The sequence below is a fragment of the Eptatretus burgeri genome, chromosome 2 (assembly GCF_056783735.1).
Source record: "Eptatretus burgeri isolate ZD-2024b chromosome 2, Ebu_testis_v1, whole genome shotgun sequence".
Classification (NCBI taxonomy): Eukaryota; Metazoa; Chordata; class Myxini; order Myxiniformes; family Myxinidae; genus Eptatretus; species Eptatretus burgeri.
In genome coordinates this window covers 60998568-61013346 of record NC_140962.1, presented here as the reverse complement: position 1 = coordinate 61013346, position 14779 = coordinate 60998568, and the positions used below count along the sequence as shown (strand labels likewise).

The window sequence follows — 14779 nt, the reverse complement described above, 5'->3', positions numbered from 1 at the left end:
TATACACCTTTCCAACACTGAAAAAAGCAATAAAATGGCCGTAACTTGGGAACCGCTTGTCCGATTAATATCAAACCTTGAAAAGACACATCCGCGGGTCCCCGGCAATATTCCTGGCAATATTCCCGTGGGTGCAGCTTTGTTCCTTCACTGTCGTAAACGAAGACTGGATTGGGGCATTATTTCAATTAGATCGGACCAACCGTACCATAAATGGCCATAACTTGGGAAACACCTGGGAAATATACTCAGGTCCCCAGCGTCAATTGTGATGTCATATCAAACGAAGAAGAAGAAGAATTGTGACGCCCCCCCTCTCTCCCCCCCTCTCTCATCCCCTCTCTCCCCCCTAGTCTCGCCCCTCCTCTCTCTCCTCCCTCCTCTCTCCTCCCTCCTCTCTCGCCCCTCTCTCTCGCTCCTCTCTCGCCCCCATTCTCACACCCCCTCTCCCGCTCCCCTCTCTCGCCCCCTCTTCTCTCGAATTGTGACGCCCCCTCTCTCTCGTCCCCTTCTCTCTCGCCCCCCCCCCCAAACCTTGGGATTAATAATTTGAACAATTAATTCAAACCTTGGGAAACAGCTGAAACGGATGAAGAACGATATCAAACCTTGAAAAGGCACATTTTTCCCAGCGCCAATTGTCCCCAGCGTCAATTGTGACATCATACCAAACGAAGAAGAATTGTGACGTCAGTCTTGCAAAAAAATAAAATAAATAAATAAACATTAATTGTGATGTCATTCGTGATGTCATAGCACCGTGTCTTGTCATTGGTTGACAAATAAATGGCCGTAACTTGGGAACCGCTCGTCCGATTAATATCAAACCTTGAAAAGGCACATACTCAGGTCCCCAGCGTCGATTGTGACGTCATACCAAACGAAGAAGAAGAATTGTGACGTCAATCTTGTAAAAAAAAGAAAGAATAAATAAATAAATAAACATTAATTGTGACATCATTCGTGATGTCATAGCACCGTGTCTTGTCATTGGTTGACAGAAATGGCCGTAACTTGGGAACCGCTCGTCCGATTAATATCATACCTTGAAAAGGCACATCTGCGCGGCCCCGGCAATATTCCTGGCAAGTTTCAATCAGATCAGACCGGCGGTTGTCGAGAAACGGCGGTCACACACACACACACACACACACACACACACACACACACACACACACACACACACACGCAGCTGGAATATATATATATATATATATATATATATATATATATATATATATATATATATATATATATATATATATATATATATATATATATATATATATATATGAAGAAGGCACAATAGGTCGATTGTGCCTGATGAAAGCCAGTGACAAACATTGCCTGAGAATGGGTCTTCTTTCACTGTTTTGCTCAAAGTTTTTTGCTCAAAAAGCGGAGTCGATCTAGTTTTTTTTTAAACTTTTGATTGGAAGTGCCTTCTTCTTTAAAATGTGTAATCCCAACCGCCCCAATCATATATATATATATATATATATATATATATATATATATATATATATATATATATATATATATATATATATATATATATATATATATATATATATATATATATATATATATATATTGTTATGGATCTGGAGACCATTTGCATTCAACATACAGATGTCCCAGAAGTCAGTTATGTCGTTAAGTATGTGTGAAGTCGGATCCCTTTCCTTTTGTCTAGTGGGAGAATCAAAGGCGTGCCTTGCGATTTCTTTTTAGTTAGGTTATTTAATCTTTACATCCAACGAACAACCAACAACCATTCCATTCCCCATCACGATCCACTACCCACCCGCTGTCTACAAGCACTCTGACTTGCCAAGGCAGGGTCTTGCAGCCGTTCCTTGCCGCTCCCAACAACGTTCCTTCCACAAACGTAACTCTTGCATGACGGCCTGTGCAACATTGATACTGTTACTCGTCAAGTATGAACCCGCGTGGAAGACTGTCTGGGGTTTCCCGGTTGGAGCTGTTGCAGCGTTGATACTGTTACTTGTCGAGTGTGGGCACGCGTGGAGGAGTGGCTGGGGCTTCTCGGCAGCGGCCAAGGCCCCGTCTCGGAAAGGTGGGCTGTAGGACCTGTCAAATCAGAGGAGGACAGCGAGGTGTGTTCACCAAGGCCCTCCCCGCTGAGGGAGGTCCATAAATTCCCGAGCACTCTCTGAAGCAGGTGGTCTTTTTGAGGTCTTGGAGGATCTTTTTGAGGTCTTGGAGAGTCTTTTTGGGGTCTTGGAGAGTCTTTTAAAAGTTATTTTGAAGAGTTTTTGGTGGGCGTCGAGGCGGCGAATGAGTCTCTGCTGGCCCTCTACGAGGAAGGGAAGAGCGACCCCGAGCCCCTCCGTGGACCCTGGCCATTCACCACCCAAGCTCCACCACGAACCTCGAGTCAGTAGTTGGAACTCTACCGCAGTCGGTAGAGTGACCCGATTCGAGCAAGACGTGTCGAGGGCGTGGTTTCCCTGTCGTTGAAGTCACATAGTTAATTAGGTAAATTAGTAATAGACAAATAGACCCTATGCTACACGGTTGAAATATTGGCGACCTCGGTCGGTTAAACAACCCGCCGGCTCTCGGAGTTATCCGAGCGACTGCCGACAATTCCGGGGAGTTTGGTAGGAGACGACGCAAGCTTTCCACACCCAGTGGTCTTTCTCACCACCGATCCCTGGCCCACAGATGTGTATATATATATATATATATATATATATATATATATATATATATATATATATATATATATATATATATATATATATATAAAATGGATTATACAAGTTATTAAAACGCTTTATGTAAAGCGAAATTCCGTATAGTGAACCTATTTTCCCATGGACTTCCATTATATAATTACCACTGCTACCGAAGGTGGGTGGAGGTAATGTTTTCACCCCTGTCTGTCTCTGTGAACAGGATATCCCAAATGTGTATGGATTTGAGCAATTTGGTGTACAGATTGGGTGTGATGCAAGGATGAATCAATATGATTTTGATGAGGATCCGAATCTGGATCCGGACATGAGAATTTTAAAATTCTTAAAAAAAGATTCTTCACCATTGAGTGATTGGGCCAAAAACGATGTAGAGCACGATATCTCAAAAAGTTGTGGATGGATTTGGACGAAACTTGGTGGATGAGTTGGGAAGGTGACAAGACCAAGTCGATTCGATTTTGGAGGTCTGGATCCAGATCTGGCCTCTCAGTTGGATACAAAATGTAAACTGTTGAGCCTGGTGGAGGAATGTGTTCTGAATGCCGCTCAAGTTGGAGATGCACTCGCACAGAAACTTTTCGGCACAAGACTTAACAGTGATATTTTCCATCACCTCCAAGATGTCTTCCATCACATCACTTCTACAGTGAGACAACTTGGTAGTGCTTAAATATATAGCTGCTAGAGAACTTTCTTTTCTTTTTGTCTTTATTATCACATATTGTTCTCACTGTAGATGTAGCAAGCCTGAATGATTTCGCTCTTTGGACAAGTTTTTCACCCATTTCAAACTGCTTAAACACATTTCGTTTTGCTTCCAATATAATTGCTTTGTGGTCTATTTTTGCACTTCATGGCCTTTTCCCAGACATCTTGACTTACTTTTACTGAAATAAGAATGTTGAAAACGGCTGCTATCTTACACAGTGCTGAACCAAGCATAATCAACACAATGGACTGAACCAAAACAAGTCGGGCTTGAATGGCACAAAAAGCGTGGGAAACCATTACAGTACGAAAAGCGTGTGCAAATGACCTAGAGCAGTGCAAAATGAATGCGAGGACAAACAACCGACCATGCGTTGAATGCCCCCTGCCCCAATGTTTAATATATATATATATATATATATATATATATATATATATATATATATATATATATATATATATATATATATATATATATATATATATACATATATACATTTAAAATTCTGTAAAAGTGAATTTAACATAATGTATAACAATGAAGTTCCCTAATTTATATGTTATGTTGTAGGGAAATTCCACATATTGAGTCACTGAATAATAAGGGATGTTTTAATCTTATAATCTGGATTTGGTAAATCCTGACTGGAGGAGATCCTTGTGCATTGGTTCTAAAATGGTGGCTGTCATGTTTCCATGTTGGCTGGGTGATCAACGCCATCTGTGAAGTTGACGGACGACTTGATTATGTTGATGTACATAGATAATTCCACTTCCAATAACTTATTGTTCTGTTATCAAAGCTTCGTCTACATGCAGAAAAACATGCATCAACAAATTTAAGCATGACAAACAAAATAGTTGCTATGAAGGCAAGGCTGAGGTCAGATGTTTTTTTTTCTATCAAGTGATATTCATCAAAGATTGTGCAGACAGTGTGACAGGTGTTCAGGCAGAATCGTTCAGGCAGAATCACATGACTACAACTAGAAAGGCACTTGATAGAGTGCATACCTCCATCACACAATTCCTGATCCAGTAGAACATATTGGGCCCAATAATTTTTTTGCAAATATCCTCCTATATATTGTTTTTACGCTTGTCATTGGCTTGGTGATTAAAGTGGCTTGCTTGGGACGTTTGGGTCCTGAGTTTGAGCCCTGCTGATCATTGAATTAATTTGGCTGAGTCAACCTGACCTGGTGTTGTCATCCTTCCGAGGTCAGCGAAATGAGTACCAGTGTACTGGGATAATAATCATTCAGGGTATCCTGCGTTAGAGTGGCGACCCATCCAGGACTGTACCCCTTGCCAATAAAACTGCCTCAGCAGCCCTATGTGCCTTTACGGCATGAAAATAATGGTATTATTATTGTAATTATTACTGTTATTATTGTTATTATTATTATGTTATCGTTCTTGGCCTTATTTCTCAATGGTGAAGAACCACTTTGAAAATTTAAATATCTCATATCTGGATCTGGATTCAGATCTTCACCAAAATTGAATCGATTTGGCCTTGTCACACACCCAACCTGTCCACCAAGATCCGTTCACAACTTTTTGAGAAATCATGCTATATATTGGTTTAGCCTTATCTCTAAATGATAAAGAATGACTTAAAAATTTTTTATCGAATCCGCATTCGGATCCTCACCAAAATCGAACCAATTATTCCTCGTCACACACGTCCTCGTCTCTTCATTGTCCACGAAGTTACATCCGAATCTGTCTTTAACTTTGAGATATTGTGTTGTATATTGTTTTGGCGGCACAACACGAAACAACACAACACTTTGCAACACAACACACAACACTTTCAATGGTGAAGAATCACTTAAAAAAATTATAGTGTCTGAATCTGGATCTTCACCAAAATCTAATCAGTTCGTCCTTGTCACACGTAAATTCATGCCGTAAATTTTCATGTCCTTATTTTCATGCCATAAATCCTGCCCACTAGTCTGGATGCAGAACTGGAATTTTACCCTAGGTGTGTTTTGGAGTACATACACAATTTTATTGCAGATTCTGGTAACATAGACTATTCTAAACTCAAATCCGAGTGATGCCACTTTGTCACGCTTGAACAATTTTTTTAGGAGCAAAATTCAAAATGGCCGCCATCAAAACCGTTTTTTGGCCATAACTCGGCCAAAAATTGAGACGTGAACCCGATTTCAGTGGCAAACCCTATGTTTTGGGGGTCAAGGAATACACTGATATGTTTAAATAAACCATACAACTCATAATAATAGTCTATATTGCAATTTTTCTATTTAGATATAATATTTTGACTGAAAAAATATCGACCGAACTATTTTCAGCCGTAACTATGCCCAAAATCTATATGAACCTGATTTAAGTGGTAAACATTATATTGTATAGTGTTGTAACAGTATATTGTATTGTATTGTATATCTTTATTTCCAACAGAACAGTTGAGTAATACAATGATTAGGTAACTACAAACTATAATTAATTATATTAACACATAACCAAATAAACGTAATAAGCAAGGTTTACACAAATTTTACACAAATTCAAATCCAAAAAAGGGTCTGTATATGCTATCAACTATGAATACACTGATTGGTTGCCGATGAACTTTTTTCATTCTGCTTTCACTCAATCTTTCTTTCACTCAATCTCACATACAAGATGGCTGCATAAATCAAATAACTTGTGTTCACTCAAGTTCCACAGCTTCACTTGCTGATACAGACTTTGTTTCGTCGTTCTGACATTCCTCCATACCATGGCAGCCACAGAACAATGAACAGGAGAGCCTGGCGGCAGAGCAACTACATCTATTCGTTGCACACGGTCGCACTGAGCTGCACCCACACCTGATCATCTTGAGAACATTATCAGGAGCTCTGATGACATCCGGAGGCAGAGACACAGGGAGCAACATGCTCGACACTTCTTCATGTGACCATCCATGACTCGTTGGATCGATCAATGGTGGGTCTGGATCTAATGCAGCCCGCCATATTGCTGCCTTCAAGTGTGCCCTGAGAACGTGTTGGATGAAAGCCACAGTGGTTGGAGGTAGAGTTTTTAACTCTGGTGCTGATGTCAGCTTCTTGTTAGCCATCTTTGAAGACCAGACATCAAATCGAATAGCTGACATGTCTTCTGTTTCCTGGGATCCATAGCAAGCAGCAAAGAAGGCAGTTGCTTCAGATATGACATCTGGTAATTCTGCATCAAGATCACCAAGATAATTTAATTGACGACCATCTTTGAGGTGTTTCACAATTGTGCCTTTTCCGATACCCCACAGGTAGGCAACTGTGTCACATCCAGACACCACATGTGCTGCCAGAACTTGGGTGACAATATGTGCATGCTTCTGCACTGTCGCCTTGATGTCAACAGACGATCTGTCACGACTTGTACCAGCCATCATAAAGTTGCATGCCAGTTCCTTCAGTTGGTAAAAATGCAACAGCAATATGAATACATCTGTGTCGTCTGAAATTACCCGGATACTCGGAACTCCTGATGAGGCTAGAACGACTATTTGTTGTACCATAATAACATCGGCTTCTTCATGAGTGGTTCTTAGGTCAGGCCTCTCTACTACTTGGTATTCTGCAATTTCCATAGGTATTGGGTTAGGTCCAGTTAATATGAGCTTTGTATTGGTAGAAAATGCTTCAGGATGGTCTTTGATGTAGCTGCAAATGATATTTATTAACTGGACTTTGTTCTCTGTCACTGTCAAAACGATCTTTTGTGCAGGGAGTGGCGTCGTCAGATTCAGCTGGTGTCGTCGACTGGCATCTTTGCCTGCACGAGCGGTTCGCGTGACTTTCTTGATGCTGTTGTCATAATACCGGTCATAGACCAAATACGTATCACATATCTTCAGCTTATCTCTCAAATAAGAAAGAAGATTCTGCACATAGTCCTCTACTGTTCCTTTCGATGGCCATTGAATCACCCACAGCATAGCACAACCATCTACAATGATTGCTCCATCAGCTGGAAACATTCTGTCAGACACTCTCTCTTGTGCCTGATGAAGCCAGTGAAAAACATTGCCTGAGAATGGGTCTTCTTTCACTTTTTTTGCTCAAAGTAGCGGCAATTTCTGCTTCAAGACTGCTTTCGATTTTGTGATTCGCATGTCACCGTTATCTTCAAACATAGAAGGCGGTACTGGGGCGAGCTCAAACTTCAGGATATCTTTCAGGTTGATGTCCCTCACTGCCTGAATGCCCAACACTGTTGAAGATATGATCCCCGTGTCATATACAGGTGTTTGTCCAACCTTTATCTGCTTTCGGGACACTGCCATCGTGACAACTTGTTTGCTGAGCGGCTTGTTGAAGCTGTCTGGCCATTGCTCCTCATACTCCTTCATCTGCATGACTCCTATGCCAACAGAAAGCGTGGGTGGACTGGAGACCATTCTGTGTTGATATACTAGCATCAAAATTATCTGCCACTGCCTGAACTAGCCCATCACCACGAAGGGATATACCCAAAAGTTATTGGCACTTAGCAGCTGCATGAGCTGCAGAGGATTTGAAGTGCAAGGTTTCATCATATGAACATGTGACTCCAAAGTCATACAAAGTCTCAATCTTCGACTTGTCTCTTACTGCTATGCCTAGCACTATTTGGAGTGACGTTGGTCTATTTGTAACAAGACTAGTGACGATGTTTCCCACCATTCCTGCTTGTAAGGTTGAGTCCAGCTTTGGTGTCAATGAAGACATTAATTGCAGGAGTGTTGGACTTGTATCATTGAGCACATCTTCAACGTTAATTTTAGTTTGATACATGAACTTGTCTTGCGTCAGTTCCTTTGATTCACGTACAATACATTTAGTGACGTTTGCCATGGCTGCATCGTCATCATCTTCATCGTTAGCAGCTAATTTCAAAATGCCTGAAGCTTTACTGTGAAACACGAGTATGCTTGCAAAACCTGTACCTGATAATATCAGAAGATCTGATCCAAAGTGTTCGGAAAGACGTATCAGGAGTTGCCTGGGTGACAGCAGTTCTCCCTTGTGTGAATGGTACATATCATGCACTTGTATTGAGTTCCAAATGCGAGAAAGATCATCTGACAGGTCATTCACCAGACATATAAAGGCTTCGTCATCATGTTGTTTTTCCATGATTTGCATCACGTTGCAAATGATTGGACATTACGAGGACCACGAAATACAGACATGCAAGTTTTGTGGTATTGGGCATCAGCAGCATGCAGGTCACTGACTGCCCCCTCAACGCGAAGTCGCACTTGCTGAGCCCACTCATCATCTCGCAGTTCACAGGTCTTCAGTATCACATCTTTAAATGTATCCTGATTCTGTCCTCAATCAGCAGTTCTGCATTGAACAACATGCCGCCAGCAAGATGGATTTTTTGGCTCTGGGATGGCATCACACTTTTCACCACAAATGAGACATTGTTCTTTAAAATTGAACGATATGGCATATGTTTGGCGCGTTCTCTTCACGACAGGCTCTTCATCTTTTTTTCTTTCTTCTGTAACAAACGTTTAATGTGCGTCTTGAAAGTGCATGTTGCAACGCAATTCTTGTGTGTGTAGAGCGTCTCAGTAGAGTCTTGTAACAGGGTTTCTAGAGCGACATGCCACCCATCACCTCTACGTTTGCTCACTTCTACGATGGTGTTGAGCCTTTCAGGTCCAGCTACACTCATTGGCTGTTTACTGGCACTGCATTTTATGCGACTATTGAGCAGGCAAGAAATGTTAAGCTGTGATGCCATCGTTCAGTTCAAGCGGATTCAAGATCACAGCTGTCGAACGTTGTCACTAGAAAAAGAAAAGCAGAAATGTTCAATTGTTGTTCGATCAATATAATGCAAAACAATCACGAAATAACTGTATGTCTTGTATTAATTGTTCAGAAAGTTAAACACCCCGATGCATTCTTAAATGGAAGACATTTACAAGGGGTGATGAACAAATTAATAGTTTCATTTATTTGTAAAATACATGTATAAAAAAAATCAGAAAACCTGTTCCCACCCTGTGTACTTTAAACATCATCAACACAAACGGTTGCTCTGGTATCAAAACAATCATGATATGAAGATACAAAAACGTCTTGTTTTCAAAAGAAAATTGATTAGTCTACTGATAACAATACTTTACTGTTAATTAACACACAGTTTTGCATGTTTCTTTAAAAATATCCAAGCATATATAACTTACTTGACCTGTTCACACAGTTCATTGATCTTCATAGCAGCCATTTTTTGTCACACCTGTACTGGGGAAAAACTGCTCTGTGAAAAATTATTTTTTTAACACTTTTCTCGCTATACCATGAAACTGAATTGAAACCGTGCTACAGCTATATATATAAACACAATAAAAGTACATCAGCAACCTTTCAGTGTCTTCATCGTATGTACCCTTGATATTATTTGGCTCAAGCTTTATAGGTCTAAACTTCAACAATTGGTCAATAATTTATTACAATTTTAGTCAAAATATGGTATCTGATATACCAATATTGCAATATGGACGATTTAAATGGATGATATGGTTTATTTAAACATATTAGTGTATTCCTTGACCCCCAAAACATAGGGTTTGCCACTGAAATCGGGTTCATAGCTCGATTTTTGTCCGAGTTACGGCCAAAAAACGATTTTGATGGCGGCTATTTTGATTTTGCTCCTAAAAAAAAAATTGCTCAAGCGTGACAAAGTGGCATCACTCGGATTTGAGTTTAGTATAGTCTATGTTACCAGAATCTGCAATAAAATTGTGTATGTACTCCAAAACACACTTTAGCCAATGGCTGCCAGACTACACCAAATTTCATCCAAATGTGCCCACAACTTTTTGAGATTTATTCATGATTTTTTTTTTCTTCATACCTGTGATTATTAATATTTTCATTCTCGTATGTTTTGTATTAAAATCCAACATGCATCAGAGGCCTGGTGGGTTGTACAGAGTGTGCAGGGTGGAACAAAAGTGGTAGGCCAGTTGGGACATGGCGACAAGGCTTCCTACCGGACACCAAAGTGTGTGGACAGTTTGCTCGGGATTGCGATCAAGCAGGTGGCCTGTGGAGATGAATTCACCGTGTGCCTCAGTGGTATGATCTACTTGTTCTATGATGTAACTTTTGAATTCGATTTTTGACTCAGAATCTCATAATTGGCTTTATATCTTCATTGTCATTAAAGCATTGAAGCATGTTGGTTTAGCTGATCTGCATCAACACTCATTTATTATCATTATCTTTTTAAGGTTGAGCAATGCATGCTCTCCTTGGCATATTTATTTTACGGAATTTAAATGATCACATAATTGAATGATGTACAAGAAAGATTGCATAAAAAATTTAACTCCTTACGGTGGAGGACACGTGTGTGTGTGTGTGTGTGTGTGTGTGTGTGTGTGTGTGTGTGTGTGTGTGTGTGTGTGTGTGTGTGTGTGTGTGTGTGTGTGCGTGTGTGTATATATATATATACATATATATATATATATATATATATATATATATATATATATATATATATGTGTGTATATATATGTATATATATATATATATATATATATATATATATATATATATATATATATATATATATATATATAGTATAGACACCACACACTCCTCAAGCCAAAGAAGCTACATAAAGCAACCCAAGAAGGCCTGCACAAGGGAAGCACTTTGCTGTTTCAAACCCTTCCCAAAGTTCCTCTACAGCTATAAAGACATTCACACATGAGAATCCCAATGCTACACACCCCCTCAGCTGCTGGACCAGTTACATCGCTTATTGGCGAATCATCAGTGACATCGCAGATAGCAATGCATACCAATGGGGCTCCCAAGCATGTTCCATGTACAAACGTCAAAAGCGCTTACCTTGTGCAGGCCTTTTTGTGTTGCTTTATTCAGCTTCTTTGGCAAGAGGAATGTGAGAGGTATCAATTATTTATATAATCCTAGCCACCTGGGTTTAGTTGATGAGGTGAGAGCTCATTGGCTATTCCCTCCATTCACAGGGTGGGTATTTCATTATTTTCCATGTATATATATATATATATATATATATATATATATATATATATATATATATATATATATATATATATATATAATATGTGAAGGAATGCTTTATCCATAAATGCAACTGACCATGTTATCTTTCTCACCATAAAGACCGACTGAGTGGCATTGCCGAAATGATAAATCAGCAAAAAGTACCTATCCTCAGTGATAAAAAAAACGAAGCAGAAATACCATCCCATTGATGAGAAAAGCAAGCAATGATACCCGTCCTTAGGGATGGGAAAAGCAAGCATATAATAGTGGGGCAACTTAGCATAACAATTGTGCATTTTGTGAGGAAAGCACCAAATTTGGCACACTCGTAGCCTAACATATTATGAACAGATTTGGATATCGGGCCATCTCAAATTCAGCCGCTGATGGCTGTGGCAGCCATTTTCCACTGCCATCAAAAATTTTGAGATGGCCCAATATCCAAATCTGTTCATAATATGATGGGCTACTAGTGTGCCAAATTTGGTGCTTTCCTCACAAAATGCACAATTGTTATGCTATATTTAGCTAAGTTGCCCCACGAGCAGCGAAACCAGTCCTTGGGGATGGGAAAGGCAAGCAGCGATACCCATCCCCAGTGACGTGAACAACAAGCAGAGATACCCGTCCCCAGTGACGTGAACAACAAGCAGAGATACCCGTCCCCAGTGACGTGAACAACAAGCAGAGATACCCGTCCCCAGTGACGTGAACAACAAGCAGAGATACCCGTCCCCAGTGACGTGAACAACAAGCAGAGATACCCGTCCCCAGTGACGTGAACAACAAGCAGAGATACCCGTCCCCAGTGACGTGAACAACAAGCAGAGATACCCGTCCCCAGTGACGTGAACAACAAGCAGAGATACCCGTCCCTAGTGACGTGAACAACAAGCAGAGATACCCGTCCCCAGTGACGTGAACAACAAGCAGAGATACCCGTCCCCAGTGACCGGAATAGCAAGCAGAGATACCCATCCCCAGTGACGTGAACAACAAGCAGAGATACCCGTCCCCAGTGACAGGAATAGCAAGCAGAGATACCCTTACCCAGTGACGGGAGTAACATGCAGCGAGCGATACATGTCCCCAGTGACGGAATAGCAGGCAGAGATACCCATTCCTGGTGATAGAAAAACTCAGGTCAGGTGTGGGAGCATGCGCCAGAGCAGCGCGTCGCAGTGACGGAAAAGCAAACAGAAATACCTGTCCCCAGTGATGGAAAAGCAAGCAATTTATATTCTTTTTTCCTCCACCTGTGGAACCAAATTCGACATTCTCTTCATTGTCATTCTTCCCTCCAGGTGTTCAGGACATCTGTTCACCACTATCTAATGATGATCCAAAACCATGATCTTTTCTGCCCCATTACCCTACCCTATCCCTCCCCACCCGCAACTTTCCAGTTTTCCTTTCCTGAGAGCTTGCATCTATCCATCATGTCCAACCCCTTCCATAAGTAAATATGTGGCTTCCGGTTGATAGATATGAATTGTAAGAGAGCAAAACCATTTCCTTTACTGTATCCTTCCTATCCAATGAAAGGATAGAATTTGAATGTTTCCTTGATATTGCTGGTGGTGTGGCAAAGGAGATTCACCATGTGCTCATTGATGGTCGCTGGATGATGATCCAGAAGTACAGGGTTGACTGCAGTGCTCAGTTCCTCAACACTGCCAACAGGCTTGTGGTCGCAACTCTGAATTTTCTGCTTAAATCCGGAAGACTGTCACCATTCCAGCCAAAGGTTTTATGTTGGCAAGCTCAGGGATGAGAGGGGCAGCTGAGGAGATTGCGAACAAGCTGAGTGGAGATTTTGTGGGGTCTGGGTGCTTTGGGGAATCATGAAGAGTTGTGGAGTGCCTTCAAGACAACCATCCTTGATGTTGCCGGTGGATGTCTTGGAGATCACCGCAGGGCAAAGAAGAATTTTGTGTCTCAAGGGACATTGGATACCATTGATCAGAGTTGCAGGTCCAGGCTGAATGGCAGAGCTGAGCTGTTCAGGGAGTTGAGGTGTAAAACTGTACGTGCACTGAGGGTGGACAAGGAGGCCTATGTGTGATGAATCTGTGAGGGTGGTCGAGCATCACCTGTGATCACATGATTGTCATCCTGCTTACAGGGGATTTTGCTCATTGCGTTCCTCCAAGGCCGTCCCTCGGTGTACTGCAGTTAGAGTGGAGGGTGGTGTGCTCTTGACAGAGGAGTGAAGTGAAGGCCCGCTAGGACGGTGACTTTGAGCGGCTGTACCAGTCTGATCCAGCAGCTGTTGAGGTGAATGTCGGGGGTATTACCATCCCAATTGCTGACCCTCCAATCAACTGTGATCCACTTTCGTTTGTGGAAACACTGCAGTGAACCAGTTGAAATGGGGTTAAGTTCATGGGATCTGTGGCATCCATGCTGAACTTCTCAAGGCTGGTGGAAATGCTATCCTCATGTTGTTGCAAGCAGTCCTGTGCTCTGCCTGGAACACGGGCATCATCCCAACTGACTGGAAGAGGGGCCCTGTTGTCCCTCTCTGGAAAGGGAAGGGTGATGGCCAGGACTGCAACAACTACCGAGGGGTGACGCTGCTCTCAGTGCCGGGCAAGGCCTTTGCTCGGATAATTGTTGCTAGGGTTTGCCACCATCTGCTTGAGCACCAGCGTCCAGAGCAGTCAGGCTTTATACCAAAGAGGTCAACGATTGACCCTGTGCTTGCTCTTCGCGTCTTCACCGAACGCAGACCAGATTTTCGGCAGGGGCGGCTTGCAGCTTTTGTCGATCTCTGTAAGGCGTTTGATTCACTGAATCAGGATGCCCTCTGGATGATTCTTGGTCTTTGTGGGGTGCCACCAAAACGGATCGATCTGATGTCTGAACTATACTCTGGTACGGAGATTGCTGTGAGTGCTGTGAGATGTGGTGATACCATCTCCCACTTATTTCCAGTTGTTACTGGAGTTTGTCTCGGGTATGTACTGGCCTCCACAGTTTTCAATGCATGTCTGGACTGGATTCTGGGGAGAATGTCAGAGAGATCAAGCTGCGGTGCATCGTTTTGGAATGTCAAGATCCCTGACTTTGATTTCACAGATGATGCAGTCATCTTTGTGGAGACACTTGGATATCCTTTTGGGGCCCTCGAGGTGCTGAATGAGGAGTCTGAGCCGCTGGGTTTATGGGTTTCCTGGGTCAAAACCAACATCAGGGCTTTCAATGACATCTTGGTTGCTGCTATCTTGTCTGTACCTCTTTGTGGTGAGGATGCTGAGGTCATGGAAAAAATCATTT

The 14779-nt window shown here is 41.8% G+C and overlaps 1 protein-coding gene across 2 annotated transcripts in view; it reads left to right on the top strand.

Annotated features, from left to right (window-relative positions):
* Nucleotides 1-14779, top strand: part of NEK9 (NIMA related kinase 9) — a 125467-nt gene that overhangs the window by 84705 nt on the left and 25983 nt on the right. For both annotated transcript variants that reach the window (XM_085869493.1, XM_085869492.1), the window contains exon 11: nt 10396-10540. In XM_085869493.1, the coding sequence (XP_085725619.1) occupies nt 10396-10540 (145 nt within the window). The remainder of the gene's footprint in view (nt 1-10395; nt 10541-14779) is intronic.